The sequence below is a fragment of the Artemia sp. Qi Xiang Cuo genome, chromosome 7 (genome assembly GCF_049724085.1).
Source record: "Artemia sp. Qi Xiang Cuo chromosome 7, ASM4972408v1, whole genome shotgun sequence".
NCBI lineage: Eukaryota > Metazoa > Arthropoda > Branchiopoda > Anostraca > Artemiidae > Artemia > Artemia sp. Qi Xiang Cuo.
Window position 1 is genome coordinate 76896009 of NC_142800.1, and position 16721 is coordinate 76912729.

At 38.6% G+C, this 16721-nt stretch overlaps 2 protein-coding genes across 3 annotated transcripts in view; one reads left to right on the forward strand and one right to left on the reverse strand.

Moving 5' to 3' along the window:
• The window catches only part of tw (Protein O-mannosyl-transferase 2), a 218122-nt gene that overhangs the window by 22454 nt on the left and 178947 nt on the right, over nt 1–16721 (forward strand). The window lies entirely within an intron of this gene.
• Nucleotides 6268–7204, reverse strand: LOC148950704 (uncharacterized). The gene is made up of 2 exons (XM_089091923.1): nt 7050–7204; nt 6268–6868 (listed from the first exon to the last, which is right to left on the reverse strand). The coding sequence occupies exons 1-2, from the start codon at nt 7202–7204 to the stop codon at nt 6268–6270; spliced, it is 756 nt and encodes a 251-aa protein (XP_088948049.1).

The following is a 16721-nucleotide window of genomic DNA, read 5'->3' on the forward strand; positions in this document are numbered from 1 at the left end:
ATATTTTCATTGAAAGCCCTCAAAATAATAAAATAGAGCCTAAACATTTAGCTCTAATAACAGCCCTTCCTCCCTGGAATTGGCTGCTAGCACCCGTACCTTTTTTCTATTCACACGCAACATATAAATTTATTTTAGTAAAAAAAAGTCTGTCCCCCAGTAAATCGGTGTTTTCAGGAGTTTTGCGGGTAAAAAAAAAGGCTGAAAAGCTAGAATTCAAATGTCTTAGAATTACTGCAAATATATAGGGATATTGAACCTCCTGCTTCAGAGGCGGCAATGCCGTATGAGGCGCGTTCGTTCGTAAAATGTGTCACTGGCTTCGAACTGGGAGAAAATAATAGCAAGAAAAAAGAAACAATAAAATATGGAATTAATTCATATGTCTTGTAGTCTCTTTCCTCCTTAATTACTAAAAATACATTAAGAAAATCCAGAATTATATCTAGTATCGTTCTCTAAGAAAGAATTGGGAACAATAATGTCCAGAAATAGATATTCCCCGACTGCGTGCCAAATTATTGCAGTAAACACGCCGTTCTAGCATGCTTGAAAAATGGGAAATCTCCTTGCGCGCAATAGGTTATTTCTAGAATATATTGACTAGGACAGAATACTGAGAATGGTCTTTTAGTCCTGATGCTTGGGTCCAGTTCCATTGGAAGGAAATTGACCTTTCGAGTCACAGCGATGACAAAAAATTAAATAAAAATAAAGAAGAAAGAATAACAATGATACGCTTTGAAAGAAAAAAACACGTTGAACGTTTCGGTGAAGAATAAAATATCAAATAAGTATTATGCGACAGTGATGTGCGCGCTGTCATTGCGCAACGTGTGCTGACATTACATAAAGTGTGCGCCGCCATTAAGTTAAAAGAAAGAAAAATGAAATGTCAAAAAGGATTATGTGACAGTGATTTGTGCACTGTCCTTACGTAAGATGTGCACCGTCCTTACATAAGATACATATTAAAATCATCAAAATTTTTGTAATATGTATAAATATTTAGTAGAGTATATATCTACTCTACTAAATATTTACACTCATAATTTAGTAGAGTTTTGGTACTATTGAGACGAGTCGCTCTTTCTATACAGTTCGTTACCACGAACTGTTTGATCGCTTCAAAAATAAAATACCTTTTAAAATACTGCAGTATGAAGAACCATCAAAAATGCAGCATTTTTTGTAAGAAGTGATTCTGTTTTAAAATTTTTGTTGTTTGATTAAAAAGGCACTAGAATTTTTAATTTATGTTTGAATCAGCCCTTTGCGACATTCTAAGACCACTGGGTCGACATTCTAAGACCACTGACATTACATAAAGTGTGCGCCGCCATTAAGTTAAAAGAAAGAAAAAATGCCTTGAATGTTTCGGCGAAGAATGAAATGTCAAAAAAAGGATTATGTGACAGTGATGTATGCGCTGTTATTAGGTAAGATGTGCGCCGTCCTTACATAAGATACATATTAAAATCATCATAATTTTTTTAATATGTATAAATATTTAGTAGAGTATATATCTACTCTACTAAATATTTACACTCATAATTTAGTAGAGTTTTGGTACTATTGAGACGAGTCGCTCTTTCTATACAGTTCGTTACCACGAACTGTTTGATCGCTTCAAAAATCAAATACCTTTTAAAAGACTGCAGTATGAAGAACCATCAAAAATGCAGCATTTTTTGTAAGAAGTGATTCTGTTTTAAAATTTTTGTTGTTTGATTAAAAAGGCACTAGAATTTTTAATTTATGTTTGAATCAGCCCTTTGCGACATTCTAAGACCACTGGGTCGATACAATCACCCCTGGTGAAAAAAATAAATAAACACGCATCCGTGATCTTTCTTCTGGCACAAAATACAAAATTCCACATTTTTGCAGATAGGATTCTGAAACCTTTACTATAGGGCTCTCTGATACGCTGAATCTGATGGCGTGATTTCATAAAGATTATGTGACTTAAAAGGGGTGTTTCCTCCTTTTTTCGAAAATCAGGCAAATTTTCTCAGGCTCGTAACTTTTGATGGGTAAGACTAAACTCAATGAGACTTACATATTTAAAATCTGGGTTGCAATGGTAGTTAGCAACCTAGTAAGAGATGACCACGTCTAATGTTAAGAAATATAAAATCCATAACTAGTAAAAAAATAGAGTCAGATCAAAACAAAAAGTACACCATTAGAACTGCCTTGTGTGAAACCCCTATATAGGAAAGCTTTCTAACCCCTGACTTGAACAGCAAGGGAAATATATTGGCTTGAAAATCAAGAAAAGTGGTAGCTACTACAGCATTCTGCCTAAACGGCATCTTTCTTTTTTCTTTTTTTTCCACAGATAGCTTGGAACTGGAACATCGTAGAGAGTTGTTCAATGGCTCATTTTAAAGGAAATTAATGGAGTTAAAAACCTTTTGTAACTAAAACAAATTATATTTAAAATAGAAGTAATTTTTCCACTAAAAACTGCATTTATATGGCCAATCCTGATGAATGACGTCATTATCGTAGGTAGTTAACATATATGAAGTAATAAGGAAAGCAATATTTATACGCGCTTATTTTTCGACGCGATAATAAATGACATACATAATGGATCGATATAGTTCATTATAAATGGGGACTATTTTATCAGATATAGCTGGAACCTAGTAAAGAAAAAACTACAGCGCATAGTGACTAAAAATAGGATAATGCAAGCATCTTTTGAAATGTTACTTATCTGAAGTATGGTGCCATACTGAGGATCGTGTCTTACTATTCCAACTAAGATAAAGCCATGGGCTTTTTGCTGTTTGTAATCCGAATTTCTAAAAAAGAGCAATGCGATAGTTAGTTTAAAATTTCAGAGGCAACGCTGTAGCGTTGCCTATAGTAAAGGCCATACGGCTCCAATGTTTTATTATTATTTATTATTTATTTATTTTTTTTCCCAGAGGCACTTCATCATATGGAAGGGGTCGTCATAGAAACTTCAGAGGGGGATCATTCGATTGGAAATAGAGAGTTCTAGTGCCCTTTTTAATAGTCGAAAATGATTGGAGGGCACCTAGCCCCCCCCCCCCACGCCCACCATTCCCCCAAATACATCCAATAAAAATTTTGAGATAGCCATTTTGTTCAGCGTAGTTGATTTCCCGATAGAAAATGTATTTTTGAGGTGGACACTCCCCCACAACCCTCAGGGCAAGGGTTTTAAGTTGTGTCCTGGGGGCATATAAGGCTTTTAGAGAAGGTGTTGTCGTATAAACTTCAAAACAGGCTCAATCGATTGGAAATTAAAGGGCTAGTGCCCTTTTTAATAATCGAAAGTGATCGGTGTGTAACTAGCCTCCTCCCCCCCCCCCCCCACGCCCATCATTTCCCCAAACACATCCAGTCAAAATTTTGAAATAGCCATTTTGTTCAGCGTAGTTTATTTCCAGATAGAAAATATATTTTGAGGAGGACACTCCCCCACAACCCTCAGGGCAAGGGTTTTAAGTTATACCGTGGGGTCATATAAGGTTTTTATAGAAGGCGTTGTCGTAGAAACTTCAAAAAAGGCTCATTCGATTGGGAATTCAAAAAGCTAGTGCCCTTTTTAATAGTCGACAGTGATTGGAGGGCAACTAGCCCCCCCCCCCACGCCCATTTCCCCCAAACACATCCAATCAAAATTTTGAGATAGCCATTTTGTTCAGCATAGTTGATTTCCAGATAGAAAATATGTTTTTGAGGAGGACACTCCTATATATTTTTGAGGAGGCTTCTGCAGTGAGGCCATACCCAAACTCTTGTTTATAGTTATTTTTATTCAATTCAAACTTGATTTGCATGTTCTTTTTAAGTTTCACTCGTTTTAAGATTTATTTATTCATTTACATTAATATATATTGTATGTTTGTTCGCATTGATTGTTTATTTAATTTCTGTTCGTTTTAAGTTTAATTTATACTTTAATAGCAAAACATTTGTTTTCGTTTTAAGCTTGATTTTCATATTCAATCCAAGCATTACTCGCTTTAAGATCTATTTATTCATTTATATTATTACTTGTTGTAAGTTTTTTGCTGTGATTGTTTATTTCATTTCTGTTCGTTTTGGGTTTCATTTATTCTTTAATAGTAATTTTTGGTCGTTTTGAGTTTGAATTTTAACAGGTATTTGTATCCTCTGAGCTTAAGTTTAAAATGGCCTTTACTTTTCTTTGAAAAACTTATTTTTCGGAAAGTTTTTTTTAATTAATCAGAGGCAACGCTGTAGCGTTGCCTATAGTAAAGGCCATACGGCTCCAATATTTTATTATAAACTTTAGACCTTAGATCTGCCTGTGCCTCCCGAGGCACCCAGGACATCAAGAAGGAGCCGCCAATCTTCCCGCCGGTTTGCTGCTGCAAGTATGTCCTCCCACTGAGGTGGGATTGATGCGTGCAGGATACGAAGATCTGTCTGGTACGTTCGACGCAGGGTGTTTCTGGGTCTGCCCCTGTGGCGTGGACCGGATGGCTGCCAATGGAGCGCTGCATTTGGTAGTCGGAGATTGTCCGTACGTAGTACATGGCCAAGATATCTCCATCGGCGGACTCTTATGATATGTGTCACAAGAGGCTGGCCAGTCTTGTCACGGATGGATTGGTTTGTTATTCTCTGCTGCCAACGGATGTTGAGAATTTTTCTGAGACATATGTTTTCGAAAGCAAGTATTCTTAGCTCTTGTTCCTGGGTCAGGTGCCAGGTTTCGGCAGCGTAAAGCAGCACTGGCATAACATTGCTATTGAAGAGTCGTAACTTTAGCCGTATAGAGAAGCTTTGGGACCGCCATAGTTTCCGTAATCTATTGAAGGCCCCATTGGCTTGGTCGATTCTTGTGAGCACTTCTTTTGTGGTCGATCCGGTACTTTCTATTATGCTTCCCAAGTATTTGAAATGGACGACTTGTTCTATGTGTTGGTCTCTACAAGTGATGCTCAGGGTTTGTATCTGTGGTAGCCATGCATTTTGTTTTCTCATTATTTATTTTTAGGCCGACATGGCCGCCTCTCTCCCTCACTTTGTCAAGGAGTTCTTGGAGTCTTTGCTTGCATGATTCTAGGACGGCGATGTCATCAGCAAAGTCTACATCACTGAGGTGTGTTTCTGGATTCAGCTGGATTCCGTCTGTGCTTGTACTTTGCAGTATGTAATCAATGACGATTACGAAAAGTAGTGGTGACAAGACGCAACCATGCTTAAATCCTGACCGAATGCAGAAGGAACGAGTTTGGCCATCTGGTGTCTTTACACAACACTCGCTATCTTCATAAAACGCAACAATCAGTGAAACTATATTTTCAGAGATTCCGTAATGCAGTAGGATCTTCCACAGGCTTTGGCGGTCTACTGAGTCAAATGCCTTCTCAAAATCGATGAATATGATATAGATTTTGGAGCGCCATTCTCTGCTTTCTTCCGTCAGTAGCCGTAGGGTGAATATCAAGTCTGCACATGAACGGTTTGGTCTGAATCCATGTTGCTCGTCGCGAAGATGTCTGTCGAGCTGTGAGCTGATTCTCTGCAGTAAAATGTGCTTCAGCAATTTGCTAGGTATGGAAAGCATGCAGATTCCTCGCCAGTTACCTGGGAAGGTCGCATCGCCTTTCTTAAAGATCCTCACAAGCGTGCTGCGTTTCAAATCCGAAGGTATTTTGGCAGTCGTCCAGATTACTGCGAACAACGCTGTCCAGAACTTGATGCAGGTCATAACAGTCGCTTTGATCATTTTCACGGATATCCTGTCTTCGCCAGGCGACTTCCCATTTTTCAGCGTCTTTGCTGCTGCTATAATTTCAGTGGATGACGGCGGATCCGTGCTGATATCTAAGGAAAACAGTGTTGGTGCTGGGATCTCTGGGGGATCCTCTGGCGGAGGTCTATTCAACAGCTTCTCGAAGTGACTGGCCCAAACTTCGTTTACGTGAGACTGCTGTTTTATCAGGATGCCCGAGGGGTCTGTTACTGGTCCATGTTGAATAGAGGATTTCTTTCCAATAATCTCATTAGTGATTTTATAGACGGCTCTTGAATCACCTCTCTCCGCCGCCTCTTCTGCTTGCGCTGCTTTTCGCTCCAGCAGGTTTCTCTGGTCTTTTCTGGCTTTCTTCTTTACCTTTTTATCCGCGGCTCTGTATTCATCATTTCTGAGGATCTGTTGGTCGGGGCGTTTTCTTTGGATAAGGGATGCTTTTACTTTTTTCCTTGTCTCAATGAGTTCCCATGTTTGGTCAGATAGCCACTGGTCTTTTAGGCTCTTGCGGTACCCAATGGTGGCTTCGCGGCATTGTGAAAGCACAACTTTATGCTATCCCAGTATTGATTGCTATCAGCATCATCTAGTAAAGACAAGGCTTCAAATCTATTCCGCATCTCTAGTTTAAAGGCTTGGTTGAATTCTCTCAACCTCATTTTCTCCGAGTCAAAGACCGGGTTTAAGGGAGCCTTATTTGCTTTTCTATTTCTTTTCAATTTGAGGCGGATTTTTGCTGCCATCAGATTATGATCTGAGCCAACGTCAGCTCCTCTATATCCCCTTATTTCAAGTAGGCTTGATCTCCACTTCCTGATCCAAAGACAATGGTCAATCTGATTTTGGGTATGGCCGTCGGGAGATATCCAAGAATATTTGTGTACATCCCGATGAGAAAATAGGGTACCTCCTATTAATAGGTCGTTAAGTAGCACGAAGTCGATAAGTAGTTCTCCGTTTTCGTTTCGCTGGCCCAGGCCATGCTCTCCAAGAAGCTCTGGGGAAAACAGTCGATTCGTTCTAATTTTCACTTTAAAGTCTCCAAGAAAACATGCTACGTCATGCCATGGTATATCGTTTGCTACGGTGTTGAGAGCTCTGTAAAATTAGTATTTTTCTTCGTCAGGGGCATCCGTGGTGGTTATTTAGCATACTATTACTGACAGTTTCACATGCGTGCCGATGAAGCGGGCTTTCAGGATTCTAGGTGACACCGGTGTCCACTGTAGTAGAGCTTGGGAAGTCTGTTTCGTCATCATTAGGGCTACTCCGTATTCACGCTTTTGCTGCGCTTTTGCACGCTTTTGCGTATTCACGCTTATCCAGTTTATTTGATCCAGATCCTAGCCATCGAACTTCTGACAGAGCCAGAAGGTCAAGGTGGTAATCTTCCAGTGCTCTTAGCACTTGTTCAGTCTTGGAGTCTTCAGACATTGTGCGGGCGTTCCAGAAACCAAATTCGATGTGTTGTTTTGCATTCATAAATCTTGTCCATGGGCATGCAGAGGTCGTCATCAAAAGGGGGTTCGAAAATCCGAGGCTCAAACTTGATGTTTCGGTTGCAGTTTGGATTTCCCCCGAGGGCATGCCCTTGAGGTCCCGGGTGTGGGTCGCAAGCCGACAGCCCAACCCTCCCTCTTTATCCTGGCTTGGAACAGGCTGCATACGCAGGCGAGGTTATTATTATTATTATTTTTTTTTTCCCAGAGGCACTTCATATGGAAGGGGTTGTCGTAGAAACTTCAAAGGGGGATCATTCGATTGGAAATCGAGAGTTCTAGTGCCCTTTTAATAGTTGAAAGTGATTGTAGGGCAACTAGCCCCCCCCCACGCCCATCATTCCCCCAAACGCATCCAATCACAATTCTGAGATTTTGATCCGCCATTTTGTTCAGCATAGTGGATTTTCAGATAGAAAATATATTTTTGAGGAGGACACTCCCCCACAACCCTCAGGGCAAGGGTTTTAAGTTATGCCCCGGGGGGCATATAAGGTTTTTATTGAAGGCGTTGTCGTAGAAACTTCAAAACAGGCTCATTCGATTGGAAATCGAGAGTTCTAGTGCTCTTTTTAATAGTCGAATATGATTGGAGGGCAACTAGCCCCCCCCCCCCCACGCCAATCATTTCCCCAAACACATCCAATCAAAATTTTGAGATAGCCATGTTGTTCAACGTAGTTGATTTCCAGACAGAAAATTATTTTTGAGGAGACTAATCCCCCACAACCCTCAGGGCAAGGGTTTTAAGTTATAACCTGGGGGCATATAAGGTTTTTATAGAAGGCGTTGTCGTAGAAACTTCAAAACAGGCTCATTCGATTGGAAATTAAAGAGCTAGTGCCCTTTTTAATAGTCGAAAGTGATTGGAGTGTAACTAGCTCCCCTCCCCCCACTCATATCATTTCCCCCAAACACATCCAATCAAAATTTTCAGATAGCCATTTTGTTCAGCGTAGTTGATTTCCAGATAGAATAAGTTATTGAGAAAGGTAATCCATCACAACCCTCAGGGCAAGGGTTTTAAGTTATGCTATGGGGATAAATAAGGTATTTATAGAAAGCGTTGTTTTAGAAACTACTAAACAGGCTCACGTTATTGGAAATTTAAGGGCTAGTGCCCTTTTTAATAGTCGAAAATGATTGGAGGGCAACTCCCCCCCCACTCCCATCATTCCCCAAACACATCCAATCAAAAGTTTAAGATAGCCATTTTGTTCAGCGTAGTTGATTTCCAGATAGAAAATATATTTTTACGAGGATGCTCCCCCACAACCCTCAGGGCAAGGGTTTTAAGTTATGCCCTGGGGGCATATAAGGTTTTTATAGAAGGCGTTGTCGTAGAAACTTCAAAACAGGCTCATTGGATTGAAAATTAAAGAGCTAGTGCCCTTTTTAAAATTTGAAAATGATTGGAGTGTAACTAGCACCCTTCCCCCCCACGCCCATCATTTCCCCAAACACATCCACACAAAATTTTCAGATAACCATTTTGTTCAGTGTTGTTGATTCCCAGATAGAAAATATAATTTTGAGAAGGACAATCCCCCACAACCCTCAGGGCAAGGGTTTTAAGTTATGCCCTGGGGGCATATAAGGTTTTTAGTATATATGTGTGTAAGTTTAAGTAAAGGCCATACGGCTCCAATGTTTTATTATTATTTATTATTTTTTTTTCCCAGAGGCACTTCATATGGAAGGGGTCGTCGTAGAAGCTTCAAAGGGGGTTCATTCAATTGGTAACCGAGAGTTCTAGTGCCCTTTTTAATATTCGAAAGTGATTAAAGGGCACCTAGCCCCCCCCCCCCCCATGCCCATTATTCCCCCAAACACACCAACTCAAAATTTTAAGATATCCATTTTGTTCAGCGCAGTTGATTGTCAGATATAAAAGATGTTTTTAAAGAGGATACTCCCCAACAACCATCAAGGAACGAGGTTTAAGTTATACCCTAGGGGCAGATTAGGTTTTTTTTATAGAAAGCGTTGTAATAGAAGCTTCAAAACAGGCTCATTCGATTGGAAATTAAAGAGCTAGTGCCTTTTTAATAGTCAAAAGTAATTGGAGTGTAAATAGCCCCCCTCCCCCCTCCACGCCCATCATTTCCCACAACACATCCAATCAAAATTTTCAGATAGCCATTTTTTTTAAGCGTAGTTGATTTCCAGATAGAAAATATATTTTTGAGGAGGACACTCCCCCACAACTCTTAGGGCAAGGGTTTTAATTTATGCCCTGGGGGCATATAAGGTTTTTATAGAAGGCGTTGTCGTAGAAACTTCAAAACAGGCTCATTCGATTGGAAATTAAAGGGCTAGTGCCCCTTTTTAATAGTCAAAAATGATTGGAGGGCAACTAGCCCCCCCCACTCCCAGTATTACCCCAAACACATCCAATCAAAATGTTGAGATAGCCAGGTTGTTCAGCGTAGTTGATTTCCAGATAGAAAATATATTTTTTGAGGAGGATACTCCCCCACAACCCTCAGGGCAAGGGTTTTAAGTTATGCCCTGGGGGCATATAAGGTTTTTATAGAAGGCGTTGTCTTAGAAACTTCAAAACAGGCTCATTCGATCGGAAATTAAAGGGCTAGTGCCCTTTTAATAGTCGAAAGTGATTGGAGTCTAACTAGCCCCCCCCCCACACCCATCATTCCTCCACACACCACCAATAACTATTTTGAGTTAGCTATTTTGTTCAGCGAAGCGGAACTCTAGATAGAAATTATGTTTTCATGAAATATACTCCCCACATCCCTTGGCACAAGGGTTTTAATATATAACCTGAAAGCAGATGAGGTTTGTTTAGAAGGTGTTGACGTAAAAGCTTCAAAACAAGCTCATTCGATTGTAAATTAAAGAGCTAGTGCCCTTTTAATAGTCAAAAGTAATTGGAGTGTAAATAGCCCCCCTCCCCCCACCACCCCCAACAATTACTCAAACACATCCAATCAAAATTTTAAGATAGCCAATTTTTTCAGCGGAGTTTATTTCCAGATAGAAAAAATGTTTTTTAGGAGGACACTCCCCCAAAACACACAGGGCAAGGGTTTTAAGTTATGCCCTGGGGGCATAAAAGGTTTTTATAGAAGGCGTTGTCGTAGAAACTTCAAAACAAGCTCATTCGATTGGAAATTAAAGGGCTAGTGACCTTTTTAATAGTCGAAAATGTTTGGAGGGCAACTAGCCCCCCACGCCCATCATTTCTCCTAACATATCCAATCAAAATTTTGAAATAGCCATGTTTTTCCAGCGTAGTTGAATTTCAGATAGAAAATATATTTTTTGAGGAGGATACTCCCCCACAACCCTCAGGGCAAGGGTTTTAAGTTATGCCCTGGAGGCATATAAGGTTTTTATAGAAGGCGTTGCCGTAGAAACTTCAAAACAGGCTCATTCGATTGGAAATTAAAGGGCTAGTGCCCTTTTTAATAGTCGAAAGTGATTGGAGTGTAACTAGCCCCCCCCCCACGCCGATCATTTCCCCAAACACATCCGATCAAAAATTTGGATAACCATTTTGTTCAGCGTAGTTGATTTCCAGATAGAAAATATATTTTTGAGGAGGACACTTCCCACAACCCACAGGGTAAGGGTTTTAAGTTATGCCCTGGGGGCACATAAGGTTCTTGTAGAGGGCGTTTTCTTAGAAATTTCGACACAGACTTATTAGAATAGAAATTAAAGGACTAGTGCTGTTTTTAATAATCGAAAGCGATTGGAGTGCAAGTAGCCCCCCCCCCCTCGACGCCCATCATTTCCCCAAACACATCCAATCAAACTTTTGAGATAGCCATTTTGTTCAGCGTAGTTGATTTCCCAATAGAAAATATGTTTTTGAGGAGGACACTCCCCCACAACCTTCAGGGCAAGGGTTTTAAGATTTGACCTGGGGGCATATAATGTTTTTATAGAAGGCGTTGTCGTAGAAACTTCAAAAAAGGCTCATTCGATTTGAAATTCAAAGGCATAGTGCCCTTTTTAATAGTCGAAATTGATTGGAGGGAAACTAGCCCCCCCACGCCCAGCCTTCCCCCAAACACATCCAATCAAAATTTTGATATAGCTATTTCGTTCAGCATAGTTGATTTCCAGATAGAAAATATATTTTTAAGGAGGACTACCCCCACAGCCCTCAGGGCAAGGGTTTTAAGTTATGCCCTGGGGGCATATAAGGTTTTTATAGAAGGCGGTGTTGTAGAAACTTCAAAAAAGGCTCATTCGATTGGAAATCCAAAGGGCTAGTGCCCTTTTTAATAGTCAAAAGTGATTTGCAGGCAACCAACCCCCCTCTCACGCCCACTTTTTCTCCAAACACATCCAATCAAAATTTTGAGACAGCCATTTTATTAAACGTAGTTTTAAGTTCTGGAAATTAGGTCTTTGAGGATGACAACTCCCCTACAGCCCTCAGGGTAAGAGTTGTAATTTAAGGATCCTTCCTATTATTTCCTATTATCCGAATCCTTCCCATTATATCTTATGGAAGGGATGCTCGTATAAACTTTGGAGAGGTCTCATTTGACTGAAAATTGAAAGTTCTTGTTCACTTTTTAAGAGTCAAAAGAGAATGGAGGGTGACTAGCCCCCCCGCCCCTCCTCCACGCCCTAAATGCATCAGATAAAAAATTTGAGATAGACATTTTGTTAAAATAGTTCAAAATTCTGATAACAAAAAACTCCGGTGTAGAAACAGCCCACCAGGGCCCGGGGGTAGGCGTTGTAAGTTATGCCCTGGGGCATAACTTATTAAAGGGGGTTTATAACTTATGACAAGGGGTTTTGTATGGGAAGAACACATAGGAAATCTATTATAATTATCCAATTATAAGGTTAAAATACATACTCTGAGATAGATGTAAAATTGCTTTGGCCCACAAATTCTTAACAAGGTCAATTCCAAACAGTCGTGATTCCTTTGTGTCAGCAAGCAAAGCGAACTAAGCCCCCTTATTGGAGCTATTTTTCCAATCCATTCATTATTGTCAATCGGTGTCAACAAGTAATGCAAGCTCTCTATTGTTCATATATAAGGTTTTTATCAAAGAAGTAATCCTATAGACTTTGAAAACAGCCTCATTCGATTTAAATTGAAAGTTCTAGATCCGTTTTTTAAAGTCAAGAATAATCGGACAGTAACCCCCCTCCCCATACCAAACAAAGGCTAAAATTTTTGCAATCAAAACGAACAAAAATTAATTAAAAAAAAAACTTTCCGAATATGAAGTTTTTCACAGAAATGCGAATGTCATTTTAAACGTAAGATCAGCAGGTACAAATACAGTATAAAATCCCAAATCAAACGACCAAATATTACTATTAAAGAATAAATGAAACCCAAAACGGACAGAAATTAAATAAATAATCATAGCAATAAACATATAACAAGTAATAATAATAAATGAATAAATAGATCTTAAAGCGAGTAATGCTTAGATTGAATATGAAAATCAAGCTTAAAACGAAAACAAATATTTTGCTATTAAAGTATAAATGAAACTTAAAACGAACAGAAACTAAATAACAATCAATGCGAATAAACATACAATATATATTAATGTAAATGAATAAATAAATCATAAAACGAGTGAAACTTAAATTGAATATGCAAAGCAAGTTTGAAACGAATAAAAGTAACTACAAACAAGAGTTTGGGTATTGCCTCACTGCAGAAGCCTAAAACCTACTGCGTCATTAGCGCTTTACTGAAAACGAATTATATTACAAATTATTTTATTTTGTACTTAATATTCAAAATAAATATTAAAATTACAGTAAAATTTTGAACTGATGAGCTTTTAGCAATTAATATCATTATGCATCAAGTATTCAGTTTAATTTATTCTTTCTTTTCAAGATTAGTCAAGACAAATATAGTTTCACTACAAACAAAATTTGAATACTGCCCCCTTCTTTAACTGTAAAAACCTAAAACCCTCTGCCTCATTGGTGCTTTATTGAAAAAGAATTACTCGTATGTTAAAAATTTATTATTTTCCAGTTCTCAAAGCATTGAAAACGAAAATAAGACTACAGTGAAAAAAAAAATATTGAACCGATGGAACTTTAAACAATTAATTTCATTATATATCTAATATTCAATTTGACTTTGTTTATACTTTCCAAGACTGTTCAAGACTCATATAGTTTTGCCATTTTTTTAACTCTGCCATTTTACTAACTAATCGTGTTGGTTTGTTTTATTCTATGGCTTCTAGGCATTTCTATTTGAGCGAAAAACTGCACCTCAAACTTTGTGGAACATGTATTTTCTTGCATGAAACACCAAAATATGATAAAATGTTAAGTTTTGGAGTGTTCCACCACTCGCAAGCAAATACCATTGGTATTTTTGAATCCGCATGGTCAATTTAGGGGGTGGAGGGTAGGCTACTTCTCGTAGTAGCCCCATTCCGTCGTGGTATGCTTCACACTTTCAACACCTGGCGTCCGGACCATCATATAATCTACCAAACATACAACTACCCCAAGTCAGTATCAATAAATAAATGAAACCCAAAACGAACAAATATTAAAATAAATATTAGAGTCAAACTCAAAACGAGCATAAATTAATATGAGTAGGGTTCAAAACGCCTTCGGTTTCTAAAAGCCAGAATATAATTTGTACTTTACTGAAAAAAATTCAAATGAGTTTACTGAAAAAAAATGTGCATTGTCAATTTAATATACATATGCTGATATTTATTCCCTAAAATCTTAATTAATTCAATTCAATTTATTGAAATAAAAACAAGATGAAACATAACACCAATAATAATATGGATCCTGGAAGCGAACTTGTTGAGGACCATCACAACAAAAAACTGAAAATGAACAAGAGAAAAAAAAGAAAAAAACAGAAAAAAGAGAAAACACGGGTAAATTAAAGAAAATTGATTAAAAATTTAGAGATTTATAATATCAAAGTTTAGTAACATTGTTATACAGCGTGCGAAAACTTGTGGATAGCTCGATACTGGAGGGTATCATATTCCATTGAAGTATAGATTTATAAATGGGGGATCGCTGGGCGGAGCTAGAGACACACTTAGGGACAATAAAGGAACGGTTGGATCACAGTTTATAGACAGTAAGCTTATCGCAGATAATTTCTGGTCTTCGGTCTCGGTGCGAACAAAAAGCTCCTCCCACTTGTTTCTGCCTTAGCGGATTAGTTTGTTATCGTCAATCACTGAGAAATGGTTACCAAGTGCATTATTCGTAATAGCGGGTTTCCACTTGTTTCGTGTCCAAGAGAAATCTGACTTGTCTACCCGCGAAAAGATCTGATAACGCCTATGTTTCTATCTGCAAAAACGTTCTCCGGAGCACTCGCACCCCTGTCCTGGTTTTTATAATGGGAGAGATAGAGAATGATCATACTGCTAATTCTATAAACTGTGGGTTGGATGAACGGAGACATAGGCCTTCAGAATTATTGCAATTAAAATAAGATAATAATTGGGGAGGAAGGTTTTTATGGTAAGCGGAGTATGCAAGGGATAAATTTACTTTTTTAATAATTTGTTCAAAAGGAATAATACCAAAATCAGAGAACAAGTCCTGGGTGGGATATAGTCGGGGCAGCCGAATAACTGCTTTGATGGCACGGTTTTGGGCAGTTTTTAATTTATTGGTAACTGAAGGATAAGTGTTGCCCCAAACAGATCCGCAGTATGAGATATATGGGTAAATAAAAGAGTAATAAAGGGTGACAAAGATATCAGGGGGAAGAAAATTATTCACACGATTAATCATACTTACCTGTCGCAAAATTATGGCTCTGATGCAGGATTCATGAGTTGCAAATGATAGGGAGGAGTCTATGTGGACACCAAGAAACTTGGCAACTTCGACCTGTGGGAGGAGATTGGTGAAATACTTTAGGCCAAGTGCTTGCTGAGATTCATTTTTTTTTGCAAGGGGTTCGAAATAATACAACCTGACTTTTCTTGCTGTGAATGGTCATGCAGTTAACGATACACCATTCCTGTACTCTATTCAGAAGAATTTGAGCAGAGGTGACGACGGATGGTAAATTAGGGCCGGTGATGAAAAAGTTGGTATCGTCAGCAAAAAGTACTGGGTGCACTGTTGGACCCAGAACTGTAACCAAATCATTAATATAAAGGAGAAAAAGTATTGGACCAAGAACAGAGCCTTGCGGGACGCCCCTCCGGACAGGTAGGGGATGCGAGGTCATGCTGCCCAGACTCAAACTCTGTACTCTACCAGAGAGATAGGAGCCGAACCATGAGAAAGGAATTCCAAGAATCCCTTTGTTCTTGAGTTTACTTAATAGAACACTGTGATCAACCATGTCAAAGGCCTTAGAAAAATCTAGAAATAAGCCAATTACAGTATTTTTAAGGTCAAGTTGGGAACGGATAAACTGTGTGGCGTCGATTAGTGCATGAGCAGTTGAAAATTAGGAACGGAAGCCATATTGATGAGAAAAAATAAACGAATCTGAAGGATTAATCCCAATTAAAAAGGAAGAAAGACGTCGGAAGATAATTCTCTCAAGCTCTTTGGATACAACTGGGAGAAGTGAGATTGGACGATAATTTTCTTATGAATTTTTTTATGAATGACGACGGAATGACGACGGATAAACTCAAGAACATAGGTTCGGCTTTTTTATGAATGAGGATAACAATTGTTGATTTTAATATTTCTGGGAAGACTCCATTGATCATAGACACGTTTTCTATATGCACATTGGGTTCACAAACATAGGAAAATACAGTTCTAAGATGCTTATTACTCACTTCAAAGAAGTCAGGTGTGCTTATACGAGAAGGAGGTTTGGGAAGTGGAAGCACATTGTGACGATCAGTTGGAGAAAAAAATATAGATCTGGGATTCTTGTTAGGTCATAGACACTCGGAGGAGGAACAGGAGATGGCATTCGGACAGCTTGTGAAATAATTGTTAAAGGCACCCGGTACTGAGATTGGGCCAATAAATCTGCCACTGTTGTCCTTAAGCTTAATAGGTATAGATCTTGAATTCCTTTTTTTTTGAAAGAATTTCATTTATTGTTGACCAAATTTTTTGCAAGTTCCCTTTGCAGTGAGTGATTTTTGAATAATAATAATTTTTTTTTGCTTCACGGATGAGTTTGGTATATAAGTTTTTGTAATTTTTATAATTAGTTAGGCCAATAACGCTATTGGTTTTGCAAGCTAACTTATATAGGTCATTTTTACAATATGAAGAGATTATCAGGCTATTGGACATCCAGGGGTGTATATAGGTAGTTTTTCGGTTTGATTTACAAATTGGAAAGGTTGAATTGACAAGATTTCTGCGTACCTATGAAATAACAATTTGGGCTGAATCTAGAACCTTGGAACACTCAAATTATTTTAGGCGATCCGTAACCGAGTTTCTATTCACAATATTATATTTCATATTATACGAAGCGAGCGTAGTTCTATGGTGTG